This window comes from Rhinolophus ferrumequinum, chromosome 2 (genome assembly GCF_004115265.2).
Source record: "Rhinolophus ferrumequinum isolate MPI-CBG mRhiFer1 chromosome 2, mRhiFer1_v1.p, whole genome shotgun sequence".
Lineage (NCBI taxonomy): Eukaryota > Metazoa > Chordata > Mammalia > Chiroptera > Rhinolophidae > Rhinolophus > Rhinolophus ferrumequinum.
In genome coordinates, this window is record NC_046285.1 from 85,531,238 (window position 1) to 85,550,591 (window position 19,354).

The following is a 19,354-nucleotide window of genomic DNA, read 5'->3' on the forward strand; positions in this document are numbered from 1 at the left end:
TTTGGCACCCCCTTATTTCAAACTGGTCAAAATAATAATAGGTTTTATAAGTAGCAATGCTCTGCAAGTTAAGGCACTGAAATTCTAAGGAAACTAATGTCAATGTTTGAACTTATTCAAGACTTGTCAGTCATTTTCATGTTCTTTGAAGAAAGATTCCTTTACTATGCTTTGTGCTCACCACATCTAACTCTTATCTTTAAAGAATACCATCCAAAAGCAGGAAGAGAAAGCTAGTTATAACAGGGGTCAGTCCATTTAAATATTTTGGGAAGTCAATTTAAACCTAATGACCAATAATAAGGAGCGTATTCAAAGACATATACATACTTGTTGTTCAACAATAAGCATTGTAGACTTGACTTTGAATTATGCCTGAGCTAACATAACACTTTAAAAAAGGAATATTGGATAATAGATGATTCTATCAAAGTATCCACAGCATTCCTGGTCATGGCTATACATGGGTGTATGTAATTTAAAAAGAAGACATTGTCTGTACTTTCAATTCCAAGGATTTAAATTTCCACATTTTAAAATTTTGGTGATTTGGGGAAATGATCTTAGTTAATTGATTTTACAATTAAATTTCCCAGATAAATATCTCAGGATGTGATATCTAGTTTCAGTCTGTTATCTAATAATTGAGCCTTCTTTTTCTCTTTAAAGAAAAGAAGAAAAAGACACCTCTTTAAGCTATCTCAGAGGATTTCTGTTAAGATCAAATGGAATTTTTCTTTGAACTCTAAAAGGCAGAAGTCATCATTACCATCAGGTCAGAGAACACAAGCATATTTCTATAGATGATACAGCTAAGAATTTGTCCCTTGACCTCCTGTGATTAAAAAAAAAATCAAATCTGAATATATAGGAATGACCAACTAAAGAAAATTTCCCATTAGATCTACTGCTAGGTTTTCATTTATTCATTCCTATGAACAAATGTGCAAACCAACAGGACAGGAAGACACAAACAACTATGAAATAATTTCTTCCATATGCCAAAATGCTCAAATCTATGGTTACTATCATTACTCTTTCTCAATAATGGCAAAGATATGGGAATTTTAGGTTTAATTTGGGTGACGAAATAAGTGGAAGAACAAAAATGAGTGACCAAACCAAGATCAGTAATTACCTTATTTTAAACAATTTGCAACTCTGTCATCTATCTCCAAAACAAAACTCAAACTAATCACATGAGTAAGAACTGATACAGACATAGTACATTAGATGTTTTAAATGGGGATGTGGTTACATTTTAAAGAACCATTTTAAAGCCTTATTCCAGATTTTAAAAAATATTTTTAAGCTATATAAACTTGTGCATACAAAACTCCTTGGTAATTTTCCAAAGGAAATTAAAGTATCATACAAGTAGTACTCAAATGTTCCCTGCAGAAATACAAAATTAAAATAATCCTATCAATAAATAAGCCTTTCTTATGTTATTAAAAGCATCTGCTTTTCTAATCTTTAATGTCTTTTATATTCAATTGATCATGCCAAATCCATTAAACTCCTATAAAAATCCCAACCTAGGCATGCCTTTCACTGTTCCTTTAATCCTCAAATAGTTTTATATTTTCTTTTTTGTTTAGTCAATAGGTGTCATACTTCTAATCATATAAAAATTATGATAGTCACTAGAATCTTCTGTTGCAATATGTAGTACAAGCATCCAGTAGCCAGTGGCTACTGGATTAGAAACCTGTGTCATGATTGCCTCAGCAGAATAAAACTTTTCGGCACAAGAATAATTTATTTTAAAACAATCTCTAACTGAAGATATCAGAAGTCAAGTGGCTTGCCCACCTTTCCTGGAATTACTCTGTATGTTTTTCTCATATAGACTGTTGACATACAAATGATACTGTTAACCAAATGGCAATCTTTTACCTTCATCAGCATCTGAAATAGGTGGCCATTGGTTTGTCTTTTGTTTGATTAATGCTATTATGTTGTGTAAGTTATCGTTCATAATCATCATTTACCTAAGCATTTTATTATGTTATTCATTGTGTTCTCAGCAACTTAAAATGTAGGATAAGTGAACGGGGGAGGCAGTACAAATAACTGTACACGAGGTAACTGATGAAAAGCTGAGACTTACAGTGGAGATGCTGGCATCCTCTGGAGGACGTGTGTTATAGACTCAGCATTTAGAATTGCCTGGCAGATCTGTGACAGAGACTCCTGAGTGCCACTGAAGACCTTGTGAATCAGTTTTCGCAGACGAGGCCCTACATTTTAAATAATCATCCCAAGTGATTCTAATCACATTAAAGCTTAAAAACCATTGCTCTAGGACTAGGGGCGCGAATAAGATATCCTATTTTGCAGTTGGAATGCTCAAAAACATGTTCCCAAGGAGAATGTTAATAAATGCTAAGAATTTGTCATGTTTTAACTCCTCTGTTGGATTACCCTACACTTGGAGGAAGAGCATGAATTTTTGTGATTAACTGACTGACTGATTGATTGATTGATTGGCTCATTTATTCATTGGACAAATTGCTGGGCATCATTCATGAGCTTGGCACTATTCTGATGTGGACTTTTTCTTGTTATCGATAAATATAGCAATTAAGAGATTTCAAAGATATCCCTCCGAACACTTTTTACTTGAAAGATGTTCAATAGTTCTCCATTGGATATTGTTGAATAAATGAGAGAATGAATGCATTCATGGATCCTTTTTGCACGATAAAAAATTACTGTTACTTGACAGTAAGTCAAACAATGGTTTCTTTAATTACCAACTCTTCATAATGGAGCAGGGACATGATCAAAACCTCAGTCCTTTCTGGTACCTACAGATTTTAACAATTTCTTGAAATAATCACTGAAAATAAACTGCTGCTTGGAAATTACAGAAAGGCATCTCAAGGTCACAGAATGGAATTTTAAAGGCCACTGTGACCCATATTTAAGATATTTCCTCCTTGTTAGAGAAAACTATGAAAACTGAATTTTACAGTATAGAGAGTACGTGGCTACAAAGTCTTTTAAAAAATATCCAACAAAAATATGAATATGTGTGTTTTACATATATATTAAATATATAGATATAATACATACATATTATATTATACATATATAACATATATATGTATTTAATAAACTTTTCAGTAGCTTGTGCCTAGCATTAAAAGCAAGAAAATGGCCTAAACGTCACTAGAATATTCTAACTGGAAGTGATTTTAGAGATTATCTGGTACAATCCCCTAACTTTATATTGTGGAATATGAACTTCAGATAACATGCGAAACTTGATCCAAGCTTACTCACCTAATTAGCAATCTCACTAGTACTAATCTGTGGATTTCCATTTTCCAATTTAACATTTTTTGTAGTATCACATTGGGTGTTATAAATACATGTCAGTTCTTCTAAGCAATTATGTAAGAACTACAAGGTTGATAATCTATGGTATTTTTTAATTTCTTTATTGTCTAACAAGTTGTAACAAAAAGACAGAAAGAAATGGCAATAAAAATTGGCTAATATTTTAACTGATTTAAATTTTTTTTCACTTCCAAAGGAACTCAAATTTCAAAAATGTACTTCAGAGTTCCATAAGGAAAAAAGAGAGTGCACATTTAAACCCCAAATCACTAACCATGTGGCCAATTAGTAAATAAGCGTGTGCACTTATTGCCATGTCTTTTAGACTCCAGTCTGCAGTGCAATTTGCATGAGAGGATATAACCTGAAGACACAAGCACGGAGCAGGAAAACATGCTCCTTAGCTTCACATTGTAACATCCAAACAGGTTGTAACTGTGACATTGGATCAGATCCAGTTAACAAGAATAAGATAGGAAGCTGTCCTACCATGAGGCATCTAGACAAGTGGAATCCAGGCTAAATGGAAACAACAGTCAATGCAGCAGTAGCCATTTGTTGTGACTGCAGCAAATAAAACAGACAAAATACACGAAGGAATTCCTCACAAAAGAAAAATAGAACCAAATGACAAAAGCCTTCACTTGAATTAAACACTATACAAAAATATAATCAATTCCAGACGGCCTAAAATAGTGGGAGCATTCATTTAGAAGAGTTCTGACCACACAGCTCAGCCTTTTAAAGAGATTGCTTTAAAGAGATTTAAATAGAGATTTTTCTCAGCTTTTTGAATATCATGTCCTATTAATAATTAATCCACTGACATTCATCTCAGAATGCCTATTTGGTTCCCATTAATCAATCAACAATTATGCATTATGAACCCAGGGTTTGCTTCAGAAAGGTTGAGGGTGGAGTAGGTAACTCACATATTGAGCATCTGATTGTTTTTTAAATATTCAAAATTTCTTAAATTTCCTCATTTATCTGCAAACAGCATCAGTTTCTTAATGAACAAGTACAACTGTACAATGACAAACCACCCACAAGTCAAGGTTACGGCAGAGTCCTTGGTCCATGGCAGGCATGGAACTAGGCCTCAATGTCTCTCCTGAGTTGTACTTATGGTAATTTCTTAATTAGCAGCTTTTTCCAAAATGTTCAAGGAAAGGTAAGAAATAAGCCTAAAACAACAAAACACAAACTTATAAGACTATACAGGAGCCAATATTTCTGCCTCCCTTTGTATTATCACCTGTATGGGAATGGGAGAATAATGCAATGGGAATGGATTTCTGAGTTCATACGCCTCTGGAATATCCTACCTTTGCGACCTTGAGTAAATTTTGTCACGTCTCTTTCCTCAATTTATTGCCCTGTATAATGGAGTTAATGATAGTATCGTCCTCCTAAGATTGTTTTGAGGATTAAATGTGTGATGCATGTGAAGGGTTGACTCTCTGTTTGGTAGATAGTAAATATCCAATAAATATCATCTATTGTTATTACCATCAAAAAGGTGGTAGCAAGTTATAACTTTGCGGAAATCTGAGATCCTCTGTAATGCATGCAATGAAACTTAATAAACAGGAAACTGGTGTTTATTAAATAAATTTCTGCTAAATTGATAAATTATTAGTGTCAATAATGCTCACACAACAGCCTTATCTTGCCACTTTCTTAGCAATTAACACAGGCAAAACTTCTCAGCACTAAGTATTACCTCATCCTAACCAAGGAAAAGAGGGAAAGGTCGTTTTGTTCTTTTGTTGGACACCAATGCTAGGTTTTAGAGCTCCAATGTACGGTAATGTTGCCATTTCCCCCTCCTTCTATGCTTTACCAAATCCATTAATTTACAGCCATGCTGAAACTCTGGACAATAACTTCAACATAAGATTTATATCTTTAATTTCCTTTTCGTGTAGCAACAGCAAAGCACATACATCTGACCATCCTTGACTCTAGGATTTGGAGCATCACACAATTTCCAGTTAAAAAACGTTTAGAAGAGAACATTTCAGGAACAAAGCAGCCTTGCTATTCCAACCAAAATATGATGAGGCTTATGATGCAATCTGCAGTAAAACATTTTAAAATGTGTTATTGATAGTAGTAACTAAACAACATCTTTATGAGAACAAATATCAGTGGATTGAGGCAATTTGTTGCTCTTAACAGCAATGAACATTCAGGAAGCATTTGCTGGGTGCCAGACATGCTTCTAACACTCTGAGGTAAGTGCCTTTACTATCTCCATCTTACAGATGCAGAAACTGAGGCACAGGCAACCTGATCCCAAAGTTCAAGACCTTATCCAGTATCCTACAAAGGGATGTTATGGTTTTTTAATAAACGTTACATTCATCAAGAACAGCACACCTATATTCTAGTAAAATGCTCCAAACACTAAACCAAATCTCTGCTTTGAATTTTTCTTTTTATTTATTTTTTTTATTTTTTAACTTCTATGGGCATGGAACAAATAAACAAAGAAACAGCACATTTTGCAAATTAAATACAGTACATAAAGAAACCAGCTAATCATTCCTACCTCAAGTCTGTCTGTCCGCATTAATTTCTGTGCAGCAGCTGCAGCAGCTGCAGGTACAGGGACCCCGGGGTTCCCTGTAACCAACATGGGTGCGGTCGGCAAGATTTCTGCTGGAACCAGGCTTGGAGAAACAGGTCCCAGGTAGGGATTAAAGGCTGCTGATGCATTGGTGGCTAAGCTTGGTGCAACTGAAAACATTGGCTGAAAAATAAAGTAAAAAGCAAAATTTAATACGCAGGTTTTGGTTCAAGTTGATATATATTATTCCATCCACCCACAATCTATTCTTCCTTCCTTCCCCCACTTAATTGTGTGTTTATTTATTCTCAATTCAGGATAAGGATGTTTCTTTAAAAAGCATCATCAAATCAATGTTTTTCTATAATATAATAGGTAACATATCATTACATTTTCCACTGGAATTTTGAAGCTTGGGGTCTATAATACTTGCAATTTCTTTACGAACATTAGATAACTATTCAATACAGAAACTTTCTGTGGCTACCTAACCTTCATCTTTGATGTAATCCTAGAAACTTGTCTAAGAAATACATGTCATAATTGCTGTGTCATATGTACTTGAAAGATCCGTTTACAACTGTTAATAGGTTGCAAGTGTCCTATTATCTGGAATAAACAAAGCAGAACTCTCAATGGGTAACTGAGTTTCACAGTCAATGCAAACTGTGAATAAACCTCCTGGGATATGTGAAAGGTGATGATGACACCATTCCTTTTGAGCACAGAAGACAAAGTGTTTGGAATATTCACTGGTTGCAGGGTTTTCTGGGGGCAATTATAAAGGTTCCACCAGCCTATCACACCCTTGTGAAATATTTAACAACAAATTCACCTTACTAGGGAGACACCATTCTGAAATATGAAGTCTGAAACAACACTTCGAAGGAAATGTTATGTGATTGTTTAAGGGGATACATACGGAAGCACCGAAGAAAATGCTACCAGATAGAATTTCTGCCAGAAATGCTTTCATGGATATACGAGAATGGTTTCTATTTGTTGATATGAAAATTTGCTTATCAGGAAATAGATCTGTTGTTGATAGAATTAAATAATTTATCTGAAATCTACTCTGACAATTTGCTTTTCTGGTTTTAAAAACATAACCCAACACAACAATTTTTCATTACATCGGTGATATATTTTCAACTTCCTAATTCAACGGAGTTCCAATTCTTGAAGATTAATGCTTTGTGTAAGAATACTTGTCTCCAAACACACACACAAAACTGGACAACACCCCAATAAACTTTAATTAAAAAACACACACACAAAAAAAAACTACTAATGGACAAAATGGATCCCATTCTTTAAGGTAATTTTAACAATTCATTTTCTTTACCCAGTGGTAAGGAATAGAATCACAGAAATTTGTTTTAGAATATTGGTTGGTGCAAAAGTAATTGCGGTTTTTGCAATTTTTAACCTTTTAAACCACAATTATTTTTGCACCAACCTAAGAGAAGGGACATTAGAATGTAGCTAATTCTTCCCTCTGAGAGGTCTGAGAAGTTGAATGATCCCAAGTATATACAGTATTCACAAGAACTTTGGAGCAAAGTTTCATGCAATTAAGATGCATATTACAAAAGTAATTCTTATAGCTCAAAAGAAGTATGTTTAAAAATAACACTACAAAATATTTCCTTTATCTAGTTTGGCCCTGACTTATCCTGTATTTGTAAGAGTAAAACGGAATTCAACTACTCCCTTTTTCTTAGGGCAGTGATTCTCAACTGTGATTTTGCCTCACAGGGGACATTTGGTAATGTGTAAAGACATTTTTGGTTGTCACAGCTGGGAAGTACTATAGCATCTAATGGGTAAGAGCCCAGGGATGCTGCTAAGCGTCCTACAACACACGGGACATCCCCCTCAACAAAGACTGATCCAGCCCCAAATGTCCATAGAGCTGAGGTTGAAAATCTCTGTCCTAGGGATGCACTGTTCTCTTGACCTCACAAACCATTTTAGGACAAAATCTTTGCAGCTAGTATACACAGTCTTACTAAGAAGACTGTGGAAAGTAGAATATTTAATATATAATTTGATGCACTTGGGAGAAGAAACAATGTATCATAGATAGATGCCACTGATACTTTCAAGTTAAAATAATTATGCCTCCCGAATATTGTTTTAAATGCCATGGTTAGTTGCCCTGCCAGGTTGATGGCTCTTGCCTGATGAAGTGGCCTGAAGTAATACTTCCCAGCCCCAGGACCCTCCCTGGACAAAGCAGACCCTCTGACAACAAGAACCTATCCAAGCGTTCCAGATATTAACAACTCATAACCTGACAGAAACTGCGGCCCAGGGCAATCTCTGCCCACCAGTTACTTGAATAGTAGCTGATTTTATGCTGCTCCACTGTCTCCTGTCTGCCAAGGCTGCAGCATAACAGGGGTGACTGACCTGCACAGTGAATGTATGCGGAACTTGGATTTCTACTCAGAAATATTCAGGTAACACTGATATTGTTATATAGTCTCAGATCCAGTATGTGAAATTTCAGCCAGACCAGCAGTCTATTTTTTTATTAGATATGTAAGAATTATAGAAAATTTAGCATCGAAGACTAAAAGACTAGTTTAGAATACAGAGAAGCCAGGTAATATCATTCCTGTTTGTATTCTATTGCTATAAATTAACAAGTATTTCCAGATAGTACATTTCTAATGTGTACTTCAGAAAGTTATTGAGATGTTTATATCCCTGTACACAATCTACTATAATCATTAAGAAGCACAGGTCAAATTTACCAGCTTATTTGGAGGCAAGAAAAGTGTTTGTATTTTAAGAAAAATAAAACCAGTGGGCAATAAAATTCAGTTTTGTTAAATCTCATTGAGTAAAATACATATATAATCTATAATGCATCTGAAACAGCAATTGCATATTACATAAAAAATAATACTCCCATTAGATAAAAATATGGATTTTATTAACTGGCAACAATTTCCCCACTGGATTGTTTCTATAGAGTTGTCCTGTGAATCGATTGTCGGAGCCAATCAATTTAGCTGAGAATATTCAAATTTGAAGAATTTTAGGGCATTGTCCCCCTGTACATTCTGTAGCAGCTTTTAAAAATCTGAAACATCAACTATTCAACAAGCATTATCTCAAATTGTTCCTTCTCGAGATAAGTAGAGCTATTTGCTAAACAGGCAGGCAATCAATAATAATAGCTCTATGCTTTGAAACTTGATTCCAAAAGCTGCCAAAAGAAAAAGTACATTCCTTCATTTCTTTTGAGTTTCTGTGACTTGGTTACAACCCTTTTTTGAAGAGCACCTTGTGGGAGGCAGGTCCCTGCTGGCCCCACCAGAGTGCCCTAATCGGATTAGTAAACACTTGAACTGGTGCACTGCCGACACTCCATTCCAAAGGCCATCCTGCAGAGGATTCAGCAGAATCGCAAGGACGGCTATGAACGCAATGGTATTATAAGTGGTACCCTATTTAGTCTGAAGTATCCACAGGGTAATGTGTAACTACATAATCGGTACATTTGATACTGACTGCTTCCTTGTAATAATGATTTACAGACATCTTGGTTCCCGGAAGGCAAAAGGAAGGTGAGCTTCTTATTGTCTTTTGCCAGTAGAGAACATCCTCAGTAGAGAAAAACAAATTGCAAGCTTACTAATGCTGGTGTTTTTATGAGCCCATCATTTGTTTGTTTTTAAATGAGACATTCTGATTCCATTAAGGTAATGAGGCTTATTATAAATGAAAATGTTATTCAATTTCATATTACGACACTAGTTAAATGTGTGCAAACATGATTATTAGCATAATTCCTTCTATTTATTGTGTGCCAAGCATTGTGCTAAGTGCTTTACCTACGTTACTACATTTAATCCTCGTAACGGTAGAGTATAAACGCCAGGGGGCCATCACAAGCAAAAACTCCATTGCTTTTGTTTTAAGAGGGGAGGCTGAATATCTGCTCAGTACACTGCTAAATCTGCAGCACTCAGGATGATGCCTGCCATATGGTAGGTGCTCCATAAATACAGAGGGTGCCAAAAAAAAAAATGTATACACATTTAAGGAAAAAAACTGTATTAAAATTGGAATACTCAATATATACTGATATAACAAAAGATGAATACAAGTCGTGTGTATACATTTTTTTGGCACCCCCTGTATACAGTGAATAAATGCTTGAGTGAGTGAATGAATGCATGAATTGTAAATGAATCACAGCCTTGGCAGGTGCGTATTGTAAGTCCCATTTTGCAGCTAAGGAAAAGGGCTCACAGAGATTATGTGTCCATAGTCACCAAAGCATGGAAGACCTAGAATGTAGACATAGCTGTGTCTGATTCCAGGTGGTTCTGAAGCCAGTGGTTCTCAGTGCTGGCTGTCCATTTAGAGAACTTTAAACCCCGAATGCCTTGCCACTCCCCTCTCATCATAATCTCTGGGGAAAGTAGGCAAGAAGTATCTTATGAAAAGTTTCTGGTTGATTCCAAGTTCACACGATACATGGCCTTCTACTATTTTAAAACAGGAATAGGTTCAGTTTTCTGATTCTAAATGAGGTCTCTAAGAAGACATGTTCTCTTATGACTCTCTTTTGAACACGGCTTCCCTCCACATTGAAGGCTGCTACTGCCCAGCTCTTCCATTGAATGCCTAATCATGCTTTAAGAATCAGGACTCTTCGGCTGAAGTTTCCCCTAATCCACTCACACCTCCCCACCCCATAAACAGGCCCTCTGTTCTCCTAGAACTCCTCATCACTTAAAGTCAGCGTTGACCATTACGTGTGTTTTCTTGATCATCTCTTCTACTGGAACTAGACTGCAGGGCAGTCTTGTGATCTCGTTTGTTAATTTTGTATCTATCCTGTAATTGGCATCTATACAGGTCCTCCACAAACATTTGTTTAACAAATACATTAATAGCTTTGCTTGCTCACTGTTTTTCTCTGCCACAGAAACTAGCAAATGCATTAAGTGTTTTCTAGCAATATAGTTGAACATTTAAAAAGAAATTTAATGTTATTTCCTCTCTTTACCTCAAAATTTTATTATTAATTTCTCTAGTATGCTTATTTAAAAACTGTGATTTCTTTTATTTTTGTTTTGCAATTTTTGATACTGAAATTTCTGAGTTACCATGTTACCATGCTGTAATGTGGCAAATATCATAGGGGTCCTAATTTATTTTAAAACACTATGTGAAACAGTGTTTATTTTACAAACAATGGTGGCAATTTTTAATAAAATAAAGGGAGTACATATAACAAATAATATATAATTGGTATCTGCTGAGATTTACAGAACATAAAGTCAGATTTGTCTAGATTTTCTGTGTGTGTGTGTGTGTGTGTGTGCGTGTTTGTATGTGTGTGTGTGTGTGTGTGTCTGTCTGTGAAGGTTAAACTTGCAAGTAGTGAGAAAACAAAGCTTTTTGTTTTAAATAACAGCACAATCAAGATGTATGAAACCAGATTTCTGGAAGGCACAACCCCATACTTGAGCTACAGTCTCCGTAAACAATTATTGAATATAAACATAGAGTTCAAAGCTAATGGGAGTTGTCAACAAATTCACATTTCAATGTATTTTTTTCTAGAAAGGTAGCACATGACTACAATAAAAGAAATACTGTTTTCAACTCTGTTTCTAGACTGATTTGCTGGCTAGGCAAATTGAATGAACATTTGCTTTATTCTTAATTTCACTTTATCCTTGGATACAGTTTTCCTGAAATAATAAACATTTAAATAAAGAAGACACAGTAAACAAATAATTCATGGGGATGTAATGTATTATACAGTATAGGGAATATAGTCAATAATATTGTGATAGTGTGGTACAGTGTCAGATGGTTGCTGGACCTATCATGGTGATCACCTCTTTAGGTACATAAATGTTGAATAACTGTGGTGTGCACTTGAAACTAATATTATATTGCATGTTAGCTATACTTTAATAAAAATTTTAAAAAATAAAGAAAAAGGAAAAAAGATAGAAAGACTCACTTCTAGCCCTCCAAACAGAAAAGTATCAACAAATGTGACAGTCCCTGAGATTCAAGGCCCATTCTCAAGTGCAGGCTCCTTGACTGAAACAGGCAAGAAGAAGGGCAGGATGGATGAAATGTATAAAATATGATTCAGGGTGACTGACTTGGAAATATTTTACCAGAAACACTCTGGGATGAAATGGCCTTATCTCAACCACTAGCTGGATAAACTGGAAAGTAAAGCACTAAAAAACAATTTAAGAATTCTAGGTGTTCCTGGAAGGGTGACAAATGATGACTTCAAAGCTTTCAGCATCCAACTGCCAACAAATACTTGGAACAGGAGGCAGCAGCAAAGGAAGAAGACAAGTGACAGGGGCAGCAAAGCAGCTCCCAAAACTTCAGCTAAATACAGTAACTTGGAATTTCTCTATCCCTAGGCTACTTTAAATGCATGAAACACACAGGAAATTCAACATGAGTTATGGACCTCAAGGCAGCTAGGTGTGTTTATCTTAAAGGCAGCTGCCATCAGAAATTATGGATGGCCGAGGCTAACCTTTGGGAGCACAGAGAGAGGCATACGAGGCCACTTCTACTGGAACTCCAGAGCTCAGACGCAGCTCTGCACAAACACTGCTTACGCGGAGCTTCTCGGGGGCAATGACAACAGCCTGAAATCAACAGTATTTCTGAAAAACAACTTTCAGGGATGGACCAAAGAAACAGACCGGATGCCTCCAAGTCATGGGCCACAAGGTATAACCTACCGTTGGTTAGGTTGTTTGATAAATTATCGTTAGATGACCATTGCATCAAATTGTGCATGGCAAAGTAAAGATAATTTTTTTTAAATTGCACTTAGGGAAAAAGCCCAAAAGGTTTATTTTTTAGATTTGGATAATTAAATACGACAGGTCTTCCATTTATCTTCAAGTTATATAGCTAGTCAGTAGCAGGGCCAGCAGGGCCAGTCATATTAATTAACCTCTCTGAAACTCTGAGTCTTCATCTTTAAATTTGGGATAACATTACCTACTTTATAGGATGGCTATGAGGATTAATGACACAAAAAGAACTGAGTTCAGTAATTGCCCCTAGAGTATTGTATTTGTCCCCAAAATATTAAGCCCTCTTTCTGATTTTTGGCTTGGTGCGTTTCATTACAATCTAATAAAATCCATAAAAACAGGAAACGCTCTTATAAATCCCAGCATTCCCCAAGTCAGCCTAGTGTCTTGTTCCAAAAATCTTAAATTTATAGGACTCTTAAAATGTATAAGGAAATGAGAACCCAAACTGAGTGGCATAATAGCTGTTTCCTGGTCCCAACAGCACCCTCACGAAGCCCCTGGCTGCCTTTGCTCAAAGTCTGCTAAAACACATCCACCTCAGTGCCCATTCTATGCTGCAGCCTCTACTTGGTCTTGTGCTCCAGTTCCTGGTTCCTTTGGATACTGGGGAACGTAACTACCATAAACTTCTGCCTGTTATTCTCATGTTTGGGAAACTCCTTCCTTCATTCATTCTTTCACTTATCAAGCAATTTTTGATTTCTACTACATGCCAGACACAATATTAGATGCTTCCGAATCTGATCAGACCTTGCTTGCCTCGCCCCTTGACCCCTTCCTGTTCCCCAGCTATTGTTTGGGGGCCAAACTGGTTGCCCTTAGAGAACGAAGATGCTTCACCTGTGTGGCTACAAGCCCTATGACTGTTTGGACACTGCTGATACTCCTGGTATTTTGGATCTGCTCACACCACCATCTCCTTTGATGTCCTCACTACCTGGTTTGTATCCAAGTTCACGCCATGTCTTAAACACTATCATCTGTAACAGTGGCTACTCTCTTTGAGTGGCAAGCCTGTTCCATATTAGTCAGCTGGCTGCTCCCAGCCCTGTTATAGTCCCTATTTGTAGGCCCAGCATTAAAGTTCCAGCAGGCAGCTGGTTATGACCATCTCGTTGATTTCTGAATCTCCATGTCATTATCTTCCTCAAAACAGGGCTGACTACAAAAGGGATCAAAAAGTCTCTGGTGGGGTTTTGCAGGCAAAATTCCCGTATTAAAGCCTCTACCCCATTAAAACCACAAATGCTTTAAAATTGAATAATACAAATGACTTCTATACTTATTACAAAAACGTCACTCTGCACAGAGCATATTTTTAGATGATGACCTCATGATGTCTCTAACAGAAGGGTAATTCCACATTCAAATCTAGTCATATCAAGGAAAATTAACATAGAGCCTGAATGTGCTGATGAAAATTAATGCTTTGACTAAGCTGAGAATTGTCCAACAAAGACCCAGAAAACATGGTGATTTTTCTAACGGTTTCAAAAATCTGTGATTTAGTCATTTCATAAACAACACATATTTGTTACTAGTTTTTCAAAGCCATGAGCATAAATGTTGTTTATAGTTTGTCCCAGAATTATGCATGTGATGACCCTGGAAATGGCCTTGAAAGTAAAACGCAAGGACCAATTCAGAGGAACTCTCTGCCAAGACCAGTACTGCGCTCTGCAGTCTGGGAATGACACGTGCTGATTTCAGAGGTGCTCCTGGTTACTCAGAGGGCAGAACGTGCTTTAAATGTTTAAGTGGAACAAAGAATCTCACATCAAGGAGAGACCTTCTATCAACTAAAGTAGTGGCCACCCCAAGGCTTTATCGGATCTTTGAAACTGTATGTGAGGGCCAAGTGTCAAAAAAGAATTCTTGTCCTATATTTTTTATGCTAGAGAGGAGGATTATAACGTAACTTTTTTTAAACCAAATGAAAGTCTTTATGCTATCCCAAAATAGACATGTGAAATTAGCAGATATCACAAAGATAAATTTAAGATATCATATTTTAAACTGAGCCCCCAATAATGGAAAAAGAAAAAAAAAAATATATATATATATCAGGTTAAAACAAACACAGAATTACAATATTCTCTCACCTCCACTGTATAGTATTGATAATGGGTATCACTGCCGATGTGATATGGAGATCCCTCCCACCTCGAAATGCAATCCCCCCCTCTTTTTTGGAATGATTGGTGCATTAAGTTCTAAGAGAGAATAATAATTACATTGAGTTCAGGTGTTAAAATGTATTAGGAAAAAAATTAGTTAGAACACATGCTATAGTTAGCATATCAGAAAAATGTGGGTCTTTACATTTCCACGATACCACAATATTGCATAAAAGTTAGTGACATAAATTACTGACCGATATATTCTTATTGCAAATTTCAACATGCATTTAAGGACAAAATTACCGTATCACAATTAATATCGACACCTTTTACAACCTAAAATTATGACATTCATCTCTTACATTTTTATGAATAAGTGTGAGTAAAGGTTATTTAAAGTCATTTATCACATACCCGCCCCACAATCCAAATAAATACATACATACATAAATAAACAAATAAATAAATATGTTCAGACTCAAAAGTTACCCACATACACTACTCAGTAAACATTAAATCTCCACGACCACCTACAGTTTATAAAATTTAGCTCTTTTCTTAGCATCCCTTGGAGTTTCTGCCTCTCTGATTACTTCTCTTTCGATGAAGCTTCCGAGTCTATATTGATTCACCACTGTCAGAATTCTCCTAGCATTTGTAACCATGAAATAATTTCAATTTATGTTTAAAAGAATAACAAAGGCTCCTTTCCAAGAAAGAGAACTACAGAGATTCTCTTCAAAAAGGGAGGAATAGAAATAATTTTCTCAAAATTAAAGATGACATGCCAATTTTTATGATTACTATTACCATTCAAGTAGCCTGAAAACGCACATGGACTATATTGATGAGTTTGATGACCATTAAAAAAAAAAATTAACACTTGAAAGTCATAGGATTTGATTTGCAGAAAATTTTAGGGGAAAATATGCAATAACGTACATTTTCACACGATTTACCCAGAAGATGAGTAACTTTACAGTGTGAAAACTGTTTCAGGGATTGACTGACAATTTTGGTACAAAGTGCTAGGCAACTGGTACTGTCACCTATGTTCACTGGGTCTAGCGCAATCACGACTTTAACACTGACACTGAGCCACTGGAGTTACAAACTTAAGGAACGAGGATTGAAAACATGCTTACCACGGGTTGTAATGGGGCACCGGGCATCATGGCATTGGCTAGTTGCATTTGCTGGGCCAACATGGCCATGTTCTTCTGCTGAATCAAGTTATTGCGCCCATTTATCTCCAACTGTGTTTTTAAGTGTGGGGGCGGATGAAGATATTTGCAGTTCTCCCTGGAGCAACGACCCTTAAAAACAAAAGCAGAAAACGTCATCTTAAAAAAGAATAAAATCAAATTTTATTAATAAAAATAATAATGATAATGCAAACCTACCACTTGAATGCTACCATGGGTTTTTCACAGTGTATCTCGTCCATATGGTTTTATAATACATTTAGAATAGGTAATGAATTCACCCACATGCATTGAAAAATTAAAGTATTACGACAGGTGAAAAGGTGTTAAAGTGTAAAGAATTTACTTTATTCTAATATTAGCACTATTATAACAATACCCAAGTTTAAAAATCTACAAACTGCCAGGGTAATATTAAAACACAGACTACTAAATAAAGAATATTATTCTTCTGTAGCATCTTCTGGTTAACTGGAATGAACCCAAAAGGATCATGAAATTTTACCATCTATTTTTACTTGTACTGAGTTTTAAGGAAGTGGATTAGAGGACTCAAGGCACACTGTATCTTCAAATACCTTTAACAAGTATCTCATAACAAACAAAATTAAAATTACTATTAAGCTTTCAAAGCCCAAGTATTAAGAAATTTACAGATGAAAAGAAGAAAATTCCCACATGTTCTCACTGTATAGAGAGATCAGTAAGTATAAGAAAGCAGTGGTGAAAAATGTAACCTTTAACCTTTCAAAGATACATGTACTCTCCATTGCCTAAGTACTATAAAACAGTAAGAAATGGACATATTTACCCATAAATAATTTACAATGTAAAATGGAGAAATAAAATAAGTGACAATAAAATAAAAATTATTTTGGGATGATTCTGTTCAAAAATACAGAGGGTGCCAAAAAAATGTATACACATTTTAAGAAAGGAAAAAACTGCATTAAAATTACGCTGATGGTAACCACTATGAGCACCTCTTATCATTGCAGAAGCCAAATGTGACTTGTAATCATCTTTTGTTATTGGTATATATCGAGTATTACAATTTTAATACAGTTTTTTCCTTTCTTAAAATGTGTATACATTTTTTGGGCACCCTCTGTATATATTAAAGTCTGGAATATGCAATATTGTGTTGAGGGATTGTACCCATATTACTTCAATATATTGTCAAGTCATATTGATAGTAACAGATCTCAATTACTGCCTTCATAACTTCTTTCCCCAATAAATCTAATTAAAACTGTTTTGGAGGGTAAAAGATTTACTTGACGGCATCAACCACCTGGAGCTATCTTTGATTTTTCTAAGAAAACTCTCTTTGCCATAATTTGATGTTATACTGTACACTGACACAGAAAACTGATGCTTATGGTTGTGATAAAAGCTGGCACGATTCAGATTTGAATGATCAACTTCTACCTTATTTTGGTTAAGGTTTTCAGGAGTAAGTTTCTACACAGGGCTAATATTCTAAGATACTACCTGTTACTTTAACAAGCATTAGGTAATAAAGCATTACTAATAATACTTTAAATCAAGAGACAATAGAGGACAGTAGTTGCTAACAAGGACCTTACAGGTCTCAAAACCTGGAATAGAGGCCTCGCTCTCTCACTCATCAACTGCATGAACTGCATCTAAAAACTAACCTCTTTAAGCCTCAGGTTTTTTATCCATTTTTAAATTGCTATATAACCTACACCACAGATTTATTATGAAGATTAAAGAAGATAATTTATATGTCATGTCCTTGGCACTGCATGACGTTCTCTGAGTGAGATCAAGCCAGGAGCTGCTATTACCCACCTCCTCCCCCCCCCCCAAAAAAATGTATATCCAACAAAAGAAAAACAAAATATTGGAATGAAGGTAGTTTTTATCCTATCTGTTAGTTATGGCTATTGATATGTTCACAAATAAAGTAAGATTTACGTATCTATAACTTATTTCATATGAAATCACCATGCTTACAAGCATCTGGATGTGAAACAACTCTTACAAAAAACAACATATAGAGTCATAAGATAAACCACACAGGAACGACTGGCCAACATAAATAAGCTCATGGATGACCCATGAGCTGATTGTCCCTGATTTCAGGGACATTCACTTGACAAAACCTAGAGAAAAACCTCCTTTTTCCACACAAAGAACAACTTGGCTCCAAGAGAAAATCTGCTGCTTAATATCTTCACATCATATTTCTTACTAAGATTGGACTAATTTAAGTGCAGCTAAGCAGAGTTATATCCACCCTGAGGATCCAGTTACTGTCAGTTCTCAGCTCAGTTTCTGTAGTTCCATAAATAGCACAGAGGTAGCCCTGGGCCTTGAACCAGGCCTTGCCAACACTAAAATCTGTCTCCCTCAGGACTTCATTCTCGTGCCTCTGTTAACACAAAGCCCCTTCCGACCTACCTACGAACACAGTCCAGAATGAAATAATGAAGGAGAGAAATCCTATGCACCCACCATTCAGCCTGTGTCAGCGCATCTCAAAACTTTTAACAGCTCAGATCTTTGGTTTTCATTTTGTATTTACTACATCTACTCAGGAACAATGCCATTCTACTACATTTCTTACATATGCAACCCTTCGATGCCCCGCTTGATTGGATTGCACTGGAGCCTCACATTCAAAGAGCTATGCTTCTAAGAATCAACTGCGGATGTGTTTGAAAAAGTATACAGACTACAATAAAAAGCCTCTTCCACAGAGAATCTATGGCAACAGGTTTGAAGGCCCAGGTTATTCTGATATAGCAGAATACAATTCTGTAAAGCCACGTGAATTTTTCATTGACACGTGTGGAAAAAATAATAGTCTCTGCAACTGATATTAGATAAACAGCGTTGTAGGAAGTTCAAAACTTATTTAATGCTGACTGTGTTGCCGAATAATTGTGGTTTGACAAATAAAAGGTCAAGAATAAGTTAGACTAAACATCCTCTTCTAGAGGACTGCCTAAAGCCCCAGAGAAAACCACAAGCAGCATACCTTCCGTTGAGAGTTAAGGTAAATATGACACTGCTTCCTCTCCAGGTTCCTCTGTCTCTGAGCTCCCAGCACCAAACTTCAATAAGCATTTGCAGAATGAATGAATGAACACTTCTTACTAAATGATTAAAGATGAATTCTACTCTAACTCTATTCTGGAGACAATAAAGATAATAGAAAATCAAAACTAAATCTAATACCAAACTTTTGATTCTGAGTTGTACTAACCTAATGGTGTGTTTATTCAGAGACCAGTA

At 35.9% G+C, this 19,354-nt stretch overlaps 1 protein-coding gene across 33 annotated transcripts in view; it reads right to left on the minus strand.

The window, feature by feature from the left end:
- The window catches only part of MBNL1 (muscleblind like splicing regulator 1), a 194,536-nt gene that overhangs the window by 25,294 nt on the left and 149,888 nt on the right, over positions 1-19,354 (minus strand). For 19 of the 33 annotated variants that reach the window (XR_004421159.1, XR_004421156.1, XR_004421166.1 and 16 more), the window contains 2 exons: positions 16,028-16,198; positions 5,906-6,106 (listed from right to left, as the gene is read on the minus strand). Coding sequence is in view for 29 of the 33 variants with exons in the window: in XM_033088557.1 (XP_032944448.1) it covers positions 5,906-6,106; positions 16,028-16,198 (372 nt within the window). In the remaining 4 variants the exon portion in view is untranslated. Of the gene's footprint in view, positions 1-5,905; positions 6,107-14,864; positions 14,976-16,027; positions 16,199-19,354 lie in introns of all 33 variants that reach the window. The other 14 variants (XR_004421154.1, XM_033088429.1, XM_033088611.1 and 11 more) reach the window with 1 other exon arrangement.